General features: G+C 44.7%; 1 protein-coding gene across 1 annotated transcript in view; it reads left to right on the plus strand.

Annotated features, from left to right (window-relative positions):
* The window catches only part of LOC115467854 (cyclic nucleotide-binding domain-containing protein 2-like), a 123,434-nt gene that overhangs the window by 15,367 nt on the left and 88,796 nt on the right, over positions 1 to 19,271 (plus strand). Inside the window, exon 3 of the mRNA XM_030199349.1 lies at positions 10,819 to 10,886. Coding sequence (XP_030055209.1) covers positions 10,819 to 10,886 — 68 coding nt within the window. The remainder of the gene's footprint in view (positions 1 to 10,818; positions 10,887 to 19,271) is intronic.

A 19,271-nucleotide genomic window follows, 5' to 3' on the forward strand; every position in this document is an offset into this window, starting at 1 on the left:
TAAAATATAATGATCAGAAATGATAATATGATTAATATAATCAATTCAGAGGGATCAGTAAGTGGTTGGTTTAGATATAGAATAATTACGTCGTTAAGGAGGATTCTTATTGTTTCTTCGAACAAGTGCGTTTTTAATAATTTCCTGAAATCTGTCAAGTCCCGTGTTATTTTTATAGTATTCGGTAGTTTATTCCATGCTTTTGTGCAGAGGTATGTGAAGGTAGATGCATGTAATGATTGGTATTTGAGTCCTCTACAATTAGGGTAGTGGAGGTTTTGGAAGGTACGTGATGAACTTTTGATGTTTCGTGCTGGTAAGTCAGTTAGGTCTGACATGTATGAAGGAGCTTCTCCATGGATGATTTTATGGGTTAAGGTGCAAATCTTGAAAGTAATTGTATGATTTTTCAGTTTCTTTAATAAAGTATGGACAGTAGTTCTTTGAAGGTTTTGGTCCTGGTTGGCAAGTGATTGAGGTTATGCAGTAGGGCTCAAGGGTTTGAAATAGGAGAGTGCTATAGAAGACCTAATAGCCTGGCTACTGATATAAATCTGATGCCCCCAGTTCCTTTTTCTTCATTTTTTTCCTTTCTTTTCTCAACATTACAAGTTCTTTTGTTCCCTTTTCATTTATGATTACTTTTGAAAGTATCAGAAACAAAGATGTCGCCTATGTTTGCCTTCTGAAGTTCACGGGGGTCTTCTCTGCTATTTTGTAGCCAAGACTCCATCAAGCCAGAAACGTTCCTGCTTTCAAAGGCAATAGCACAACATATGCTTTCTGAGGGGTCCTTTTACGAAGCTGTGATAAAAGGGGGCCTGCGCTAACATCCGCGTGCGTTTTTGACGCACGCTGAGGCCCCCTTTTACCAGAGTGGGTAAAAAGGGGTCTTTTTATTCTCGAAAAGAAATGGCCGTGCGGTAAATGAACCAGTTACCGTGTGGCCATTTCAGGGGGAGCACTTACCGCCACCCACTGAGGTGACGGTAAGGGCTCTTGTGCTAACCTGGTGGTAATCAGGCACGCATGGTGCAGCCTGATTACTGCCGGGTAAGCACCGGCGCATATAAATAGAACATCTTTTTGTAGCACCAGAAATGGCACGTGCTAGGGGTGGGAGCTACTTTAGTAAAAGGAAAAGGGAATGGGACTTGATATATCATACCGCCTGTCTGAGGTTTTTGCAACTACATTCAAAGCGGTTTACTTATATACAGGTACTTATTTTGTACCAGGGGCAATGGAGGGTTAAGTGAGATAGGAGCAGGAGGTAGGAAAAGGAAATGAGAAGCAAGTTGGTGAGGAGTTTTGGTCTAATCTCCTGAAGCAGAAAAGGACTTAGCAGAAGCAAGATTGGTGGGGTGGCAGGGCATTTGAAGAGCTAGACTGATGGCTGAATGTCACCACCATTAAAAAAAATGTAATTTAAACAAGCACGAGGTAGCATTAGGTCACAATGACGGTCCTCTAGTCATGACTTATGGTATGTCTTGGTACACATATGTATTTTCACATACCACATTGTAATGACACTGTTTATTGTGACTGAATTTGCTATCGTAGGGCGTCTTTTACTTAGGCACGCTGGCGTTTTTAGCGGGTGTTAAAAATAGGCACGCGCTAAACGCTAAAGACCCCCATAGGAATATATTGGCATCTTTAGCGTTTAGCACACGCCTATTTTTAGCGAGCGCTAAAAAAGCCAGTGCGCCTTAGTAAACGACCCCCATAGTATTCCATGATAACCTGAGATCTATCATTACTTTCCATGAAGTGACACTTATACTATGAAATTATTGTGGTAATATGGTATGCTGTATGTATTAAACTAATACTTCCTAGTCTATTAATATTTTTATAGCACTATTAGACATAACACGGTGCTATACAATGGCTCCAGCTACTAGGCCACTTCTCATTGTGCTTCACGTTTAAAATATAATTAATGCAAACTGGTAACTCACAAGATTATCTATGGGGAGGCCCCTGACTACATGGAAGATTTGATAGATCTGTCATCCAGAAATGCTTCCTCGACCGCTCGATCTTACCTCAACCTTCGCTTTCCTAGCTATAAATCTGTTCGATATAAAATGCTCCTTTCCTCATCCTTCACCCACGTCAGCCCAAAGACTTGGAACAGTCTACCTAGGTCCTTAAAGGAGATTGACGACCATCAAATTTTCAAGAGATCCTTAAAAACATTTCTGTTTGAGAAGGCATAGCCCAACTATATCTCTCAGCCCACACCTTCTTCCTCTTGATTGTACCTGTTTCAAACAGTTATTACCCTTATTGATATATAATTTTTGTAAGCCGCATTGGGCCCGCTTTTGTGGGAAAATGTCGGGGTATAAGTGTACTAAAAATAAATAAATAAATAAATTAAATAAAATAAAATAGGTGTTTATTGGCTAAAAACTGTTAACACATCACTTCCCCCAGTACTCTCACTCCTTCCCTGGCCTATCTTGAATACTCCACTCTATTTTTGTGTCTCTTCTGGGCCAACTATACCAGAGCTGCACACGTGTATGTATTTAACTCAACAGGAAAAGTTGATTTTTCATACCCTGAAAGAACCCCTAATTAGATGGAACATACATCTGATGAACACCTAAGAATAGAAGCCCTGCCTTATAGTTTGAGAGAATCCATGTAATCATAGGTAAACAAAAGGTCTAGATTGGCTTCTGGCTTTCCAGAATATCTTAATCTTTTTAAAACATATTTCATCATCTTCCATGCAGTTTATGTGAAAGCATGAGAGGAGATTGCTTGTCAGTGCATGCTAGTTTTGCTTCAATTAATAACTGGAAAGAGAGCTGTGAAGATTCTAGTACTATTAACCTGTGGTATCCTAAATTGTCTCAGGCATGTTATTTACTCAAACTAACTTAGGGTTTGGGATCCCAGCAATGGATGGTATTTACGCAACATACAAAATATTGTATACCAGGTACAATGAGGAATATGGGTCTGCAGAGACTATTTTGTTAAAGGACTCTAATTTTTTCTAACATAAAGTTGAAAATCACATTTGCAGACATTAGAATGCAAACAAATCCCCCCTCCCACCAAATAAATACTATCACAAGAAAAAGTGTACACATTGGGAGGGAATTTTTATTGGTAATACAATGTCAATTGAGCCCTGTAATCTCCACTATCCAGCTCTCAGTGGCCTCAAATATAAGACTGTCTATGCGTCCTCTTTTTCTTATCTTAGCACTCAATCCTGGAACGGACTGCCCCAAGTGGTCAAATTCACCCCAGATCACCCGACCTTTAAGAAGCGGCTCAAGACCTTCCTTTTCGGTAGAGCATATGCTGTGGGCCCTCCTGGTGTTACATCCCTCTGAGCCACGGCAGCCACATCGACAAATTGTCACCTTCCCCTCTCTCCCTCTCCCTCCTGTTGTTCCTCTTTCCCTTCTCTGACGCTAGTTCCTGTATTTTGTATTAATGTTGCTTAATAGACTATTGTACGCCTCATTGAGCCTGTCCATGGGTGGGAATAATGTGGGATATAAATACCATAAATAAATAAATAAATATTTATATTAAAATGTGGAGAACAGTGATTATCCCTAAGGAAGTGAATCACTCTTTTCTCAGGTGTAGTTATTAAGGGTCCATTCAATGATATGTCTTCATATCATTGAGTCTATACTAAATGTGTGCTTGCTAATATTGCTTTAAAGGACTTCGCTGGATTCCCCATGCTAATATAAATGCTGGATAGCCTCTCCCTATAACTTCGGCATTTGTACCGTGCTCCCACTTACACTGGCACACTCATGCAATCAAACTAAACTGTAACAAACTATAAGAGAAAAGATGGCTGAGGGGAGATATGATAGAGGTCTATAAAATAATGAGTGGAGTGGAACAGGTAGATATGAATTGCTGGTTTACTCTTTCCAAAAATAGTAGGACTAGGGGGCACGCAATGAAGCTAGAAAGTAGTAAACTTAAAACGAAACGGAGTATATATTTCTTCACTCAAAGTGTAATTAAACTCTGGACTTTGTTGCCAGAGAATATAGTAAAAGTGCCTTCCCACCCGCCGCATGACTGCGCTCCTCAGTTGTTTTTTCTCTACGTGAGGAGCAGCGGACTTTTTGCCGTGGCTCCTTCCTTGCGCCCAGGAAAGAGCCTTTTTGTGCTTTTTTCTTACAAAAGTTTTTGTGTTCTTCTTCCCTAGCCCTTTACTATTGTTTTAAAAAACCCCAAAACATTATACTTTTAGCTTTTTGTGAGAAGCCTGCTGTCCTCGGAGAATACCTGCTACAGGTAAGTATCTTCGCTTTATGTTCAATCCACACAGCTTCTATGCAGGGGTGTAGCCAGACTTCATTGGGAGGGAGGTCCAGAGCCCGAAGTGAGGGGGGGCATTTTAGCCCCCCCCCCCGGCGCCGCCGCCCCCCGCTACTTTTGACCCCCTCCTGGCGCCGCCGTCCCTCCCCCATCCCTTTCGACCCCCCTTCAGTTGCTGCCAACCTTCCCCGCCACCGCCAGGTACCTTTGCTGGCGGGGGTCCCCAACCCCCGCTAGCCGAAGTCCCCTTCAGTGCCGCTCTTCGAATCTGGTGCGTTCGCTGATCTGCAGGACGTCAGGACTCACAGAAACAGAATCGCAATGCGCCGGACTCGGAGATCGGCGCTGAAGAGGACTTCGAATGGCGGAGGTTGGGGACCCCCGCCAGCAAAGGTACCTGATGACAGCGGCGTGGGAGGGTTGTCGGCGGTGGGGGGGGGGTCAAATGTGGCGGAGGAGGGCCATGGGCGGGGGGGGGGGGTGAAAGCAGGGGGGCCAGAGCTAAATCTGCGGGGGCCCATGCCCCCGTGGCCCCACCTACCTATGCCCCTGCTTCTATGCATCTTTCCAGGAATACTGTTACAAAGCAAAAAGTTAAGAAAGAACAAACCCATTTAAATTACTTCCCTAGTGTTACTGTTAATATACACAGGCTCCAGATCTGAAATATCTTAGAAACTTTGTTTGCCTTCCCCGACTTCTTACCACTATGTGGAAAAAAACATGTGAGCTTTTTCAATTGCTGGTCCATCCTTATGGAATGCTTTGCCAGGACATTTAAGACTATGCAGAATTGTTCAGCAGTTTAAACATCTTTTGAAAACTCATTATTTTGTGAAGGTCTTTCTGGTAGAATGAAATACAGTCTGATTGATTGTGATTTTTATGATGATTACTAGTAAAAAAGCCCCGTTTCTGATGCAAATGAAACGGGGGCTAGCAATGTTTTCTTTCGTGTGCATGTGGGAGTGTGTGTGTCCCTGCCCTCTGGCCTCTCTCCCCTCCCCCCTCTGAGTCCTTCACTGTTACAGAGCCAGCGATTTGATTTCGTGCTCTGCTGTTTTCCTTCACTGAGTGTGTTACAGAGAGGGCGGGGCAGACACTCATAGGGAAACCGGATATCTCGCCCCCTCACACTTCCGGCTGGAGGCTTCATAGAACGTTGGTTTTGCCTTTTATATAGAGAGATATGTATTTAAGTTTTTATTTTTTTTGCGTATGTTTACTTGTTACCTGCTTTGGATAAAAGTGGGATATAAATAAATTAAATAAATATAAAGAATTTCAACTTTCTTCTTTACAACAACTCACAAACATTGTAAATGTCATACCTCCAAATGTACTGAACAAATGCCAATTGCAGCATTTCAGGCAGCTTCAAACTTTTGCACCAGGTTTTCAGCTCTGCCTCTATGTGCCACCTCCTATGAAGATTCTGGATACTAATTAGGAAGAAGAGGAAAGGGGAGAAAACCTCCTTATTAAACTACAGCACTTCCCTGGTTAACCATTTTCCTGATTCTCCAAAACCTTTCGTATGATAACCTGCAGTTTGTTACAATAGGCGAATAGAATTTTTTCCTTCTCCACACTTCATAAAGCAAATTACTCTTCTGTTTATAGTAAACCAAACCTTGCCAAAACCTCTCCTTCCCAGTTTCTCTCCTGGGTTTGTTCCAGCAATTAAATAAACCATCTATCATAGGCTTGCCTTCTCCTGCTTCTAATTAAGGCCTTATCACCAAGGAGCTTTCTCTTTCCCCAAGTTTCTCTGGTTTTTAATTCCAGTCCCTCTTATTTCAGTCTCCCTTTATCCCAAGACAACCAGTTCAGCTTCCCAGAGGAGCTGGTTGTCCTTTATCCCGGGACAACCAGATCCTCCAGGTCTCTCCCTTCTCCTGCAGCTGCACCACCTTCCAAAGACATTGACCTTCTGTTAAGCTTTCCTTTGAGGCCAAAAATGCAATAGCCTAGCTTCAGCTGCTAGGCCCTACCTCTTAAGCAAGGAGCACCTTGGCTCTCTTGCTATCAGTTGGTCGTCTGGGGTTTTCTTTTCTCCCCACCAGATTGAGCAGGATGCACCTCATTTCCCTCCCTTCCAGCTTTTACATGGGTTTTTTTCTTCCTCTTTCTCCCTCAGCTTGTGCAAGGAACCCCCTCACCTCTCTCCCAGCATGCTTTTCCCTAGGGCTTTCTTCTTTCACCTCCCCTCAGTTTGTGCAGGGAACCCCTCAGCTCTCTTCCTGCAAGCTTTTCACCTGAGGCTTTCCTCTTCCTCCTCTAGTTTGTTGTAACCACACTGCTCAGGGAGGCATTCTGCCCCGCTCCCCTCTTGCCACTGCTTGAGAAGTTAATGAGCTCCTTTGCCTACCTGCAGGAAACAAGGGCTCAACCCTACACTTCCTGTTTTCTTTCCTGGGCTGCCTGCTTACCCAGTTTCTTGTGTCCTGCCTCTACCTGCTCTTCTCCCTTTAGATTCTGCTGGCTCACCCCCCCCCCCCCCCCGCCCACGGCCCTTCTCTGTCAAATTCGAACCCCCCCCTCCTGCCGCCGACAACCCTCCCACACTGCCGCCGTCAGGTACCTTTGCTGGCGGGGGTCCCCAACCCCCGCCATTCGAAGTCCTCTTCAGTGCCGGTCTCCGAGTCCGGCGCGTTGCTGATCTGGATTCTGTTTCTGTGAGTCCTGACGTCCTGCAGATCAGCGAACGCGCCAGATTCGAAGTGTTATGCCAAAAGGTTGTCAGGTTAGTGAGTGCACTGTTGTGCTACTACTTAGCCTTTATCTGGGGCTCTTGCCCATCTGCTATTTGTGTCTATGGACTGCCAGTCCTTCTGTGTGGGCGCTGCCCTTCTGCTTCGTGTCTGTGGACTCTAGTCCTTCCGTGTGGGCTTTTGCCCTTCTGTTTTGTGTCTGTGGACTGCTAGTCCTTCCATTGCCTTGCTCTGCGTTTGGAGTCTGAAGCTTCAGCCATTTTCTCTCTGTCTGTGTTTTGAGCTGCTGAAACTTCAGCCCTGACTCTGTTAGCCCTGGTTTATTCTATTGTCTGCTGCCAGCCCAAAGACTCTGTTAGCTCCTGGTTTATTCTTCTGCCTGCTGCCTGCCCAAAGACTCTGCTAGCTCCTGGTTTATTCTATTGTCTGCTGCCTGCCCAAGACTCTGTTAGCTCCTGGTTTATTCTTCTGTCTGCTGCCTGCCCAAAGACTCTGTTAGCCCTGGTTTATTCCTCTGTCTGCTGCCTGCCCAAAGACTCTGTTAGCTCCTGGTTTATTCTTCTATTGTCTGCTGCCAGCCCCAAAGACTCTGCTAGTTCCTGGTTACTTCTTCTGTCTGCTTGCCAAGCTTGCTTGTATATCCTGAGTCCTGTTTCTGCCAAGCTTGCTTATATATCCTGAGTCTTGTTTCTGCCTAGCTAGTGTGTATATCCTGAGTGTATATCCTGAATCCTGTCTCTGCCTAGCTAGTGTGTATATCCTGAGTGTCTATCCTGAACCCTATTCTGCCTAGCTTGCATGTTCTTCCTAGCCCCTGCTTCTGCCAAGCCTTGTGTACGTCTTGTCTCCTTAGTCTGTCTTGTGTTTCTGGCTTAGTGGCTGCGTGCAGCTTTTAGTCTTAGTCTAGTTCCGTGCCAAGCCTCCCTCGTGTATCCCAGACCCAGGGTGGGTCCTCTGGATCTTCAGTTCCTGCCTTGTCCTGCAAGTCCCGCCGGCCACCTGCACTCAGGAGCTCAACTCCTGAGGAACGGTGGCCAAGCGCAGGTGAAGCTGTTCCTGTTCTGCCTGTTCTAGTTGCCTGCCTCAGTTACTACTCCAGTCCAGAGTTCCAGTCCTGCTCTCCCTTTTATCCAGTTCCAGGGTGGTCTTGCCTGCCGCTGTCGCTCCTTGGCAGTGGTCCAAGGGCTCACAAATTCCGATTCTGCCTCGAGGACCCGACAGGCTTCACCATGGGAAGGGCATGAGTGAGTCATAGGCTTCCCCTTAAAATGTCTGCAGTGTTATAGAATAGTGCAGATCTGCATGCAGCTTGCATGTTATGATTTATAACTGGTATAACTCCTTGAGCCCAAAGTTAGGTATGGATCCCAGCACTACACATTATTTTATAAAGGGCTTCAACCCTGGCACGCCCATTGTAGAATACCATTCAGCACTGATTTTTTTCAGCCAAATTTTTGAGCACCATTTACTGAATCTAGCACACTACGGGCAATGGTGGTAGCATATGGTAACCGAAAGCACTGGCCACACCCATATTCTGCCCATTCATCCCTTTCCCATCCTTTGCCAAGGCATGCAGTTACTGCTTGAAGTACCATACACCACGTGTCACAGCCATGGAAACTATTACTGTGTGCTAATCTATACAGCGACCCCTGCATTCTATATAGCTTGATTTAAGTCGTGCATGCAAATCTGGTTGTATTCTGGATTTGTGCATGCAACCTAATTAGTTAACAAGCCAATCAGCACTGATAATTGCCAATTAACAAACAATTATTGACACTAATTGGCATTGAGAATTTACGCGCACATCTGTCTAAGCGTATTCTGTAACGTGATGCGCGTAAATTCTAAATCACTGTTGAAAAGGGGGCATGACCGTGGGCATGGAGTGGGTGGGTCATGAGTGTTTCTAAAGTTGATTTACATTGTTATAGAATACATCCGGTCTACGCCTAATTTAGGCGTCGGTATCTACACCAAGTTTTACTTGAAGTAACTGCCTGCAACTGAATTTATTCATGCAAAAGAGCACTCAGTGTATTCTATAAACTGTATGGAAATTTAGGCATATTCTATAAAGTATGCCGAAATTTAGACATACTTTATAGAATACAACTAGGCGTATCTTTTTTGGTGCCAATTTATTAAGTGTAATATATAGAATCTAGTCCCAAATGCCTACCGCACTTTACTAAACAAGTTCCATAGAGGGGCATAATTGAACGAAAACATCTATCTCCATGGGCGTTTATCTCCAAGAACGGGTCCGTGAAGGGGCGGACCGAACCGTATTTTCGAAAAAAATAGACGTCCATGTTTTATTCGACAATTTGTGAGCTGGGCGTTTTTGTTTTTCAGTGATAATGAAAAATGAAAGCGCCCAGCTCAAAAACGAATACATCCAAGGCATTTGTTCATGGGAGTGGCCAGGATTCGTAGTGCACTGGTCCCCCTCACATGCCAGGACACCAACCGGGCACCCTAGGGGGCACTTTTACAAAAACAAAAAAAAAGGTAAAAGAGCTCCCAGGTGCATAGCACCCTTCCCTTGTGTGTTGAGCCCCCCAAATCCCCCTCAAAACCCACTGCCCACAGGTCTACACCATTACTATATCCCTAAGGGGTGAAGGGGGGCACCTACATGTGGGTACAGTGGGTTTGGGGGGGTTGGACGACTAAGCATTAAGCAGCACAATTGTAACAGGTAGGGGGGGATGGGCCTGGGTCCACCTGCCTGACGTCCACTGCACCCCCTAACAACTGCTCCAGGGACCTGCATACTGCTGCCAGGGAGGTGGGTATGACATTTGAGGGTGAAAATAAAAAGTTGTGAAACATCATTTTTTGTGGTGGGAGGGGGGTTAGTGACCACTGGGGGAGTCAGGGGAGGTCATCCCCGATTCCCTCTGGGGGTAATCTGGTCATTTAGGGCACTTTTTGGGGCCTTATTCGTGAAAAAACAGGGTCCGGGAAAAGTGCCTTAAATTCTAGCTACAAACGCATACTTTTTTTCCATTATCGGCGAAAGGTGCCCATCTGTCCTCGGCCAATAACCATGCCCCAGTTCCACCTTCGCCATGCCTCCGACATGCCCCCGTCAACTTTGTATGCAGCCGCGATGGAGTGCAGTTGAAAACGTCCAAAATCGGCTTTCCATTATACCGATTTATTCATTTTTGTGAGATAAACGTCTATCTCCCGATTTGGGTTGAAATCTAGGCGTTTTTCTCTTTCAATTATAAGGTGGATAGTCTTCTCTGTGCAGACTTTGTCAGATTTCAACACAAACTTGTACCAATATTTTGCCTTTGAAAATTCTCCCAGGAAAAATTTGGCATTGACAACCAGTGTTAGATTAGGAAAGAGTGGCTCGATTTCAGGGGTTAAAAATCTAAAATTATGCACGACATAGCCAAACTGCTTCAGTCTTGAATGTTCCTTTTCTGGCAGAATAAAACTGGGCTGGCACAGGCCTGACTGGGTCCAGATAAAGAGAAGTGGTAGAGGTCTTTGAGGAAAAACTCAGTTATTTTTAATTCTGGTCTAAATGGCATTTCTTTAATGACCCTTCTTTAAATCATTTTATTGTACTGTTCACTCTCCCAAAATGCTTGGCCAAGAAAACATGAATTCTCATTGTGACCAGAAGAGAATGAAATTACTTTTTTCACTAAATGAAGCAATAATAGGTTTTTGGTAAGGAAATGAAGCGTTCAGAAGACTTGTGTCAGTTCTTAGAGAAATCACAGTTGTTTTTCTTTTTGTGTTCTAGCATTTGCAGAAGTTTCGCATCGTGGTTCGGGTTGTACAGGTCATACAGAGCCTCCTTAAAATCTACAGGTAAGATCCGCAAAATCACTGGGCTAGTCTATAAGGGACTTTAGCCTTCTACTACTACTACTACTACTACTATAAATCATTTCTATAGCGCTACCAGTCGTACGCAGCGCTTTACAATTGAACATGAAGAAAGACAGTCCCTGCTCAAAAGAGCTTACAATCTAAATCAGGACAGACAGACAGGACCAATAAGGGATAAGGGTAGGACAGACAGATAGGACACATAGGAATGATTCTAAATGGAATGTTGCTACTATTGGAGATTCTACATGGAATGTTAATGTTGCTAATCCGCTAGCAGCAGAGTAAATAGAACTAATGTGTAATTTGTTATGGAAAATATCAGCTTTCTGATGTGACCAGGTCCTTGGCAGGAATGGTGTTATATATTGCCAAAGACCAATTTAAGAATGTTATGCACTCCACAGTTAAAAAGCACAAATTGTGATTAATTGCAGACGCAATACTTTAAGCTGTTCTGCCTGGCACAAAAAACGTTTGCAGTTGAAAAAGAATGCAACATTAATATAACCATCAAGCACTAATATAGGGCTGACAGGTTCAAGGAATAAGCAAAGGAATAGAATCTTTCACCTCTAGAGCAGTGATTCTCAACCATAACCAGTCTAGCATTCAAGACATCAATAACAACTCTTCATAATAGGGATGTGTATTCATTCCCCCCCCCCCCCCCCAAAAAAAAGTAGTGCAAGCTAAAATAGGCTTGTTTTATTCAAAATAAAATGAAATATAAAATGCACTGAAATCATTTTTTGTTCATTTCATTTTTTAATGTTTCAATTTTTAATGAAAATGTAAAACAACATATATGATACACAGAAAATGAAACAGTAACAATATTGCAAGAAAAATGCAATTAAATATCATACATAATCAACATGCAGCTTTCCAAACATCGGGGTCCTTTTACTAAGCCGCGGTAAAAAGTGGCTTGCGGTAGTGTAGGCGCGGGTTTTGGGCGCGTGCAGAAATATTTTTCAGCGCACGGATCAAAAATGCCTTTAAAAATTTTTTCCCGAAAATGGACGTGCGGCAAAATCAAAATTGTTGCACATCCATTTTGGGTGTCTGACCTTATCGCCAGCCATAGACCTAGCGGTAAAGAATCTGCGCGGTAATGACCTACACGCCTCAGATGCCACTTGGCACGCGTCCGAAAATAAAATATATTTTCAGATGCGCGTAGCAGACATGCACCAAAAATGAAATTACCACAAGAGGCACGTGGTAGTCGGGTGGTAAGTTCATTTTGGCGTGCGTTGGGTGTGCATAGATGCTTACTCAAATTAGTAAAAGGGGCCCATCATGTTTTTTATTTGTTGTTTATTGTAGAATTTGATATACCGCCTTTACTAACAAAAGGTTAAGGCGGTTTACAAAGCAATTGTTTCAGAATAAAATGAAAAGGACCCTCAATTAAAGCAGGACAGAGCAAGCATTCATACATCATATGTGAGCTAATTGAATAAAAGAGGAAGGGGGGGGGGGGGAGGTGGAGAAAGGGAAAGGGTGTATCTCCAAAGGTCTGTGCAGGCTGAAAGCATGTGCCACAAGGTAATAGGCAAATCAAATGGAAAAAGTGGGTTTTTAGAAATGTTTTAAATCTAAGCAAAAAAAGCTCAGCTCTAATGTTAGGAGGAAGATTATCCCAGTCCCTCAGTGCCAAATAAAAGATCTAGTGGCTTCATAGTGTGCAGTTTTCAAAGATGGCAGAACCAGATGGTAAGCATCTACAGAGCGGAGGGAATGGTTAGGAGTATATAGTAATGAAGAAAGGTAGAGAGGGGATCCTGTGTGCAACACCTTGCAAGTGATAACTAAAACCATGAACTAAATTTGAAACCAATTTAATTGCAAGAAGAGAGGGGTGATGTGATCATATCTCTTGACCTGGAACAGGAGACAAATGATTGCATTATGAAGTGTTTGAAGGCGTCAGAGCTGGGATTGGGAGATACCTGCATAGACGTTATTACAGTAGTCCAATCTAGAAATAACAAATGCATGGATCAGGGTATGGATGGAAGAAAAATCAAGGTATTTATGGATTGAATGGATACGGCAAAGCCAAAAGAAGCCTTTCCGGACCACCTGGGACATTTGATGTTCGAAAGATAATGTCTAGTCAATTACGACACCATCAGAAAAAATACACTGCAGGCATTGGAACATTAAATAGGATAGGAGTCATGGAGGGGCATAATCGAAAGGGGTGCCCAAGTTTTTCTGAGGATGTCCTCGCAGGACGTCCCGGTGAAGGGGCGGGGAAACCCGTATTATCGAAACAAGATGGGCATCCATCTTTCGTTTCAATAATACGGTCAGGGATGCCCAAATAGCGAAATTTAGGTCGATCTTAGAGATGGTTGTCATTAGAGATGGTCTTCCTCAATTTTTGCCGATAATGGAAACCAATAATGCCCATCACATAAATGACCAAATCCAAGCCATTTGGTCATGGGAGGAGCCAGCATTCGTAGTGCACTGGTCCCCCTGACATGCCAGGACACCAACCAGGCACCCTAGGGGGCACTGCAGTGGACTTCAGAAATTGCTCCCAGGTACATAGCTCCCTTACCTTGTGTGCTGAGCCCCCCACCCCCCCAAACCCACTCCCCACAACTCTACACCACTACCATAGCCCTAAGGGGTGAAGGGGGGCACTTACCTGTGGGTACAGTGGGTTTCTGGTGGGTTTTGAAAGGCTCACATTTACCACCACAAGTGTAACAGGTAGGGGGGGGATGGGCCTGGGTCCGCCTGCCTGAAGTGCACTGCACCCACTAAAACTGCTCCAGGGACCTTCATACTGCTGTCAGGGAGCTGGGTATGACATTTGAGGCTGGCATAAAGGCTGGCACAAAATATTTTTAAAGTTTTTTTTAGGGTGGGAGGGGGTTAGTGACCACTGGGGGAGTAAGGGGAGGTCATCCCCAATTCCCTCCAGTGGTCATCTGGTCTGTTTGGGCACCTTTTTGAGGCTTGGTCATAAGAAAAAATGGACCAAGTAAAGTCACTCAAGTGCTCGTCAGGGACACCCTTCTTTTTTCCATTATCGGTCGAGGACGCCCATGTGTTTGGCACACCCCAGTCCCGCCTTCGCTATGCTTCCGACACGCCCCCTTGAACTTTGGTCATCCCCGCGACAGAAAGCAGTTGAGGGCGCCCAATATCGGCTTTCGATTTTGCCGATTTGGGCGACCCTGGGAGAAGGACGCTCATCTTCCGATTTCTGTCGAAAGATGGGCGCCCTTCTCTTTCAAAAATAAGCCTGAAAGTAGGTTCCTTATATGATCCAGTAATCCAAGATACAGTAGTTTTGGAAGTATTTAACACTAGTTTATATATAAATAACCAAGCGGTCAAAGCATGAAGGGCTGTTTATAGCGGAGTTAAGTCTGGGGAAAAGGAGTATGTTGAAAACAATAAGGATAACATCAGCTTAAAAGAAAAACCAAATATTATGGTCCTGTATGAGTGGCACTAATGGGCTTAAGAAGATATTAAATAGAAGAGGTTACATAATCCATCCCTGTGGAACACCACAGTCAACTGAGAACTCCCTTGAGACAGCAGTAGGAGAAACAATTGAAAAAAGTCCTACCTGAAAAGAACGATGTGAACCAGACTAAAGTACAACCTCTCAGGCCGATACCTGGCAGACAGGAAAGAGGAAGAGAGTGATTGACCAGATCAAAAGCTACGAAGAGGTCAAGGGAAATCAGAAGCCTGATATCCCCTTTGTCAAAAACTAGAGTACATAAGTACATAAGTAGTGCCATACTGGGAAAGACCAAAGGTCCATCTAGCCCAGCATCCTGTCACCGACAGTGGCCAATCCAGGTCAAGGGCACCTGGCACGCTCCCCAAACGTAAAAACATTCCAGACAAGTTATACCTAAAAATGGAATTTTCCAGTCCATTAATAGCGGTCTATGGACTTGTCCTTTAGGAATCTATCTAACCCCTTTTAAACTCCGTCAAGCTAACCGCCCGTACCACGTTCTCCGGCAATGAATTCCAGAGTCTAATTAACGTTGGGTGAAGAAAAATTTTCTCCGATTCGTTTTAAATTTACCACACTGTAGCTTCAACTCATGCCCTCTAGTCCTAGTATTTTTGGATAGCGTGAACAGTCGCTTCACATCCACCCGATCCATTCCACTCATTATTTTATACATTCTATCATATCTCCCCTCAGCCGTCTCTTCTCCAAGCTGAAAAGCCCTAGCCTTCTCAGCCTCTCTTCATAGGAAAGTCGTCCCATCCCCACTATCATTTTCGTCGCCCTTCGCTGTACCTTTCCAATTCTACTATATCTTTTTGAGATACGGAGACCAGTACTGAACACAATACTCCAGGTGCGGTCGCACCATGGAGCGATACAACGGCATTATAACATCCGCACACCTGGACTCCATACCCTTCTAATAACACCCAACATTCTATTCGCTTTCCTAGCCACAGCAGCACACTGAGCAGAAGGTTTCAGCGTATCATCGACGACGACAACCAGATCCCTTTCTTGATCCGTAACTCCTAACGCGGAACCTTGCAAGACGTAGCTATAATTCGGGTTCCTCTTACCCACATGCATCAATTTGCACTTGTCAACATTGAACTTCATCTGCCACTTGCACGCCCATTCTCCCAGTCTCGCAAGTCCTCCTGTAATCGTTCACATTCCTCCTGCGACTTGACGACCCTGAATATTTTGTGTCATCGGCGATTTAATTACCTCACTAGTTATTCCCATCTCTAGGTCATTTATAATACATTAAAAGCAAACGGACCCAGCACAGACCCCTGCGGGACCCCACTAACTACCCTCCTCCACTGAGAATACTGGCCACGCAATCCTACTCTCTGCTTCCTATCTTTCACCAGTTCTTAATCCATAATAATACCCTACCTCCGATTCCATGACTCTGCATTTCTTCAGGAGTCTTTCGTGCGGCACTTTGTCAAACGCCTTCTGAAAATCCAGATATACAATATCAACCGGCTCCCCATTGTCCACATGTTGCTTACCCCCTCAAAAAAATGCATTAGATTGGTGAGCAAGACTTCCCTCACTAATCCGTGCTGACTTTGTCTCATCAGTCCATGTTTTTCTATATGCTCTGCATTTTATTCTTAATAATAGCCTCCACCATCTTTGCCCGCACCGACGTCAGACTCACCGGTCTATAATTTCCCGGATCTCCTCTGGAACCTTTCTTAAAAATCGGAGTAACATTGGCTACCCTCCAGTCTTCCGGTATTACACTCGATTTTAGGGACAGATTGCATATTTCTAACAGTAGCTCCGCAAGTTCATTTTTTAGTTCTATTAATACTCTGGGATGAATACCATCAGGTCCGGTGATTTACTACTCTTCAGCTTGCTGAACTGACCCATTACATCCTCCAAGGTTACAGAGAATTTGTTTAGTTTCTCCGACTCCCCCGCTTCAAATATTCTTTCCGGCACCGGTGTCCCCCCCAAATCCTCCTCGGTGAAGACCGAAGCAAAGAATTCATTAATTTCTCCGCTACGGCTTTTGAGTGAGGCAACTATAGTTTGCATGCTGTGATTAGTGCTGAATCCAGTTTGGCGGTGTGAAGTATAAATGAACTATCTACATGTTCTTGTATTTAAAATATTCCCATTGCCCTTACACCAATGACAAATATTTAAATATCTATAATATCACATTTATAAAGCATGATGTTCTTTGGAAAGTGCTGTCACTTTCTTAGTGGGAGTCCAGCAATAAATTAGTCCCTGAAGAAACCCAGTTGGTGTTTCTTTTTTTGGCAGTAGCTACAAATGGGAAAAAATTGAATGCACCCCATATACAGTTGCCCAAAATCAGATTTAGATGTCTTATCAAAAATGCCCCTCCATGTGTACTAAAAAAAAAAGAAACAAAAGAGCAAAACATCTGATTAAACAAAAAAGGCATTAAAACATTTCTCCCCCCCCCCCCCCCCCCCCAATGTGCTTGGGTAAAATTTGGGTGTATCATTTTTTTTTTTAATTTCATGTAATTGCTTTACATGTAGAAAGGTGTTTTATACACACAGTTGATTTTATACATGGAATTGTGATTTTACAAAATTAAAATATATAAGCATACCATAATGAAACAAAATTGAAGAAAGGGCATATCTCTAGAACTCATTCCTAGTCTATAATATGCTGTATATATGGATTCCTTTGACAATCACGTTTGTTATGGATATCCTGGAAACCAGACCACTTTGTATGCCTCTGGGACCTGGTTATGAAATACTGCCCTCAGTCATCAATTTAAATCGGCCCATATTGATAGTGGCTAAAATTTCTTGCCTTCTTAAAGTTTTTGATGTCTTGGATGAAATTTTGCAGTGCTTCAGATGGACTTGCTTTAAAGCGTACTGAGCTCAGTGTGTTTCATGTCAGAAATTGCATATTTATATTTGAAATAGTTTTGTTTAAAAAAAATGTCCTACTCCACACACCTGTTTGCAATTGCTTTTGAAACTATGCTGCAATATAGATTTACAGTAAGACATTTCAGTGCTGCGTTAACCTGCTCACTGGCTCACAGGTCCTGTCCTTGAGGCGGTAGTGATGGTGTCAGCAGTCAGCGCCCAAAAAAAATCACAGACCACTGTGGGATGAATATTGGACCCTTTCTTTTCATTTTGTAAGTTCCATAAGGGCTTGAACTGGCCTTCCATCCAAACCAGGCTGGAATCTGGTCATTATTCTATTTGTCTGTCTCCATTAAGCTCCCAGTTTGGACAAGCAGTAACCACTATTTATCTTGATCAATGGATCATGGCCTACTGGCTCTGTTCACACACACATACTTCCTGCCGGAGATTTGTGCATAATTAACCAATTGCAGCAGAGGAAAATAACGAATTACAATTAGGATTAGAAGGGTAAGAATCAAGATGGCAGAGCAGCTAAACAAAAATTGTAAATACACACACACACACAGACATGACCCCAAATAGGAGAGATAAAAGGTGAAAGAATCTAGATGGCAGAGTAGCTGAATAAAATTTGTAAATCACACACACACACACATGTCCCCAAATAGGAGAGATGAGAGGCATTGTTCTCAGTAATATTCCTAGTCACAATATTTCTGTCACAATGCTACATTTCCAGACTGCTTTTAGCCCAAAATGCCCTTCCTATATAATAATTCTCACCTCCAACGTTCTAATGTGCCTGGTACCGTGGCTCCCTTGGAGGTGGTCTGCTAGGCAGTTTAGAATGCACTGACGTCAGTGATGTCACTGACAGCTGATTCCAAGGCAAGGGGGTTTCCCTACTCCTCCCCCTGCCTGGGAAACAGCTGTCAGTGCCCCCCCCCTTGGCGCAACACCCAAGCCCCTGCCCTGCAAAACCGCGAGCCAAGCAGGGGGAGGAGTAGTTTTCCTACTCCTCCCCCTGCCTACCAATCAGCTCTCAGTGCCCCCCCCCTCAGCGCAACACCCAAGCCCCTCTGCCTGATTGCAGCACCCAAGCCCCTACCCCCCCTCGACGCATCACCAAAGCCCCTACCCCCCCTCTCGGGCACATCAACTCTCTCGCCACCTGCAGCCGCCAATACTAATGCTGTCCGGCCGCTGCTGCTTCTCCTGTGGAGCAGCAGCAGCTGGTACAAAAAGAAAAAAGCCAAAAAAAGATTTTTAACCTGAAACGTGGCTCCGTAGACAGCCATCTGGCATTGGCTGTCGTCACTGCAGCTGCTCCTCCTCTCCCCTCCACGTCACTGCCTCTGCAGGAAGACCCCGGAGGAGCGCAGCGACGTCAGAGGGGAGAGGAGGAGCGGATGCAGAGATGACTGCCAATGCCAGATGGCTGTCTACGGAGCCGTGTTTCAGGTTTAAAATCTTGTTTTGTTTTTTTTCTTTTTGTACCGGCCACTGCTGCTCAACAGGAGACACAGCAGTGGCCGGACAGCGTTTGTATTGGTGGCTGCGGGTGGCGAGGGGGTTGATATGCCCGAGGGGGGGGGTAGGGGCTTGGGTGATGCGCCGAGGGGGGAGGGGAGGGTCGCTGGACATGGGTGGCTGGAGGGGGGCAGGGGGAGAGGAGGGTCGCTGGACATGGATGGCAGCAGGGGGGCAGGGAAGAGGGAGGTGGGGAGGGGGTCCTGAGACCAGATGGGTGGCTGCAGGGGAGGGCAGGGGAGACAGAAGGGACGCTGCAGGGGGGGGCAGGGGGAGAGGAGGGTCACTGGACATGGGTGGCTGCAGGGGAGAGAGGAGGGCCGCTGCACATGCGTGGCTGTAGGGGCAGAAGAGGGTTGGTGGGGAGGGGGTCCTGAGACCAGATGGGTGGCTGCAGGGGAGGGCAGGGGAGACAGAAGGGACGCT

The sequence above is a fragment of the Microcaecilia unicolor genome, chromosome 4 (assembly GCF_901765095.1).
Source record: "Microcaecilia unicolor chromosome 4, aMicUni1.1, whole genome shotgun sequence".
NCBI lineage: Eukaryota > Metazoa > Chordata > Amphibia > Gymnophiona > Siphonopidae > Microcaecilia > Microcaecilia unicolor.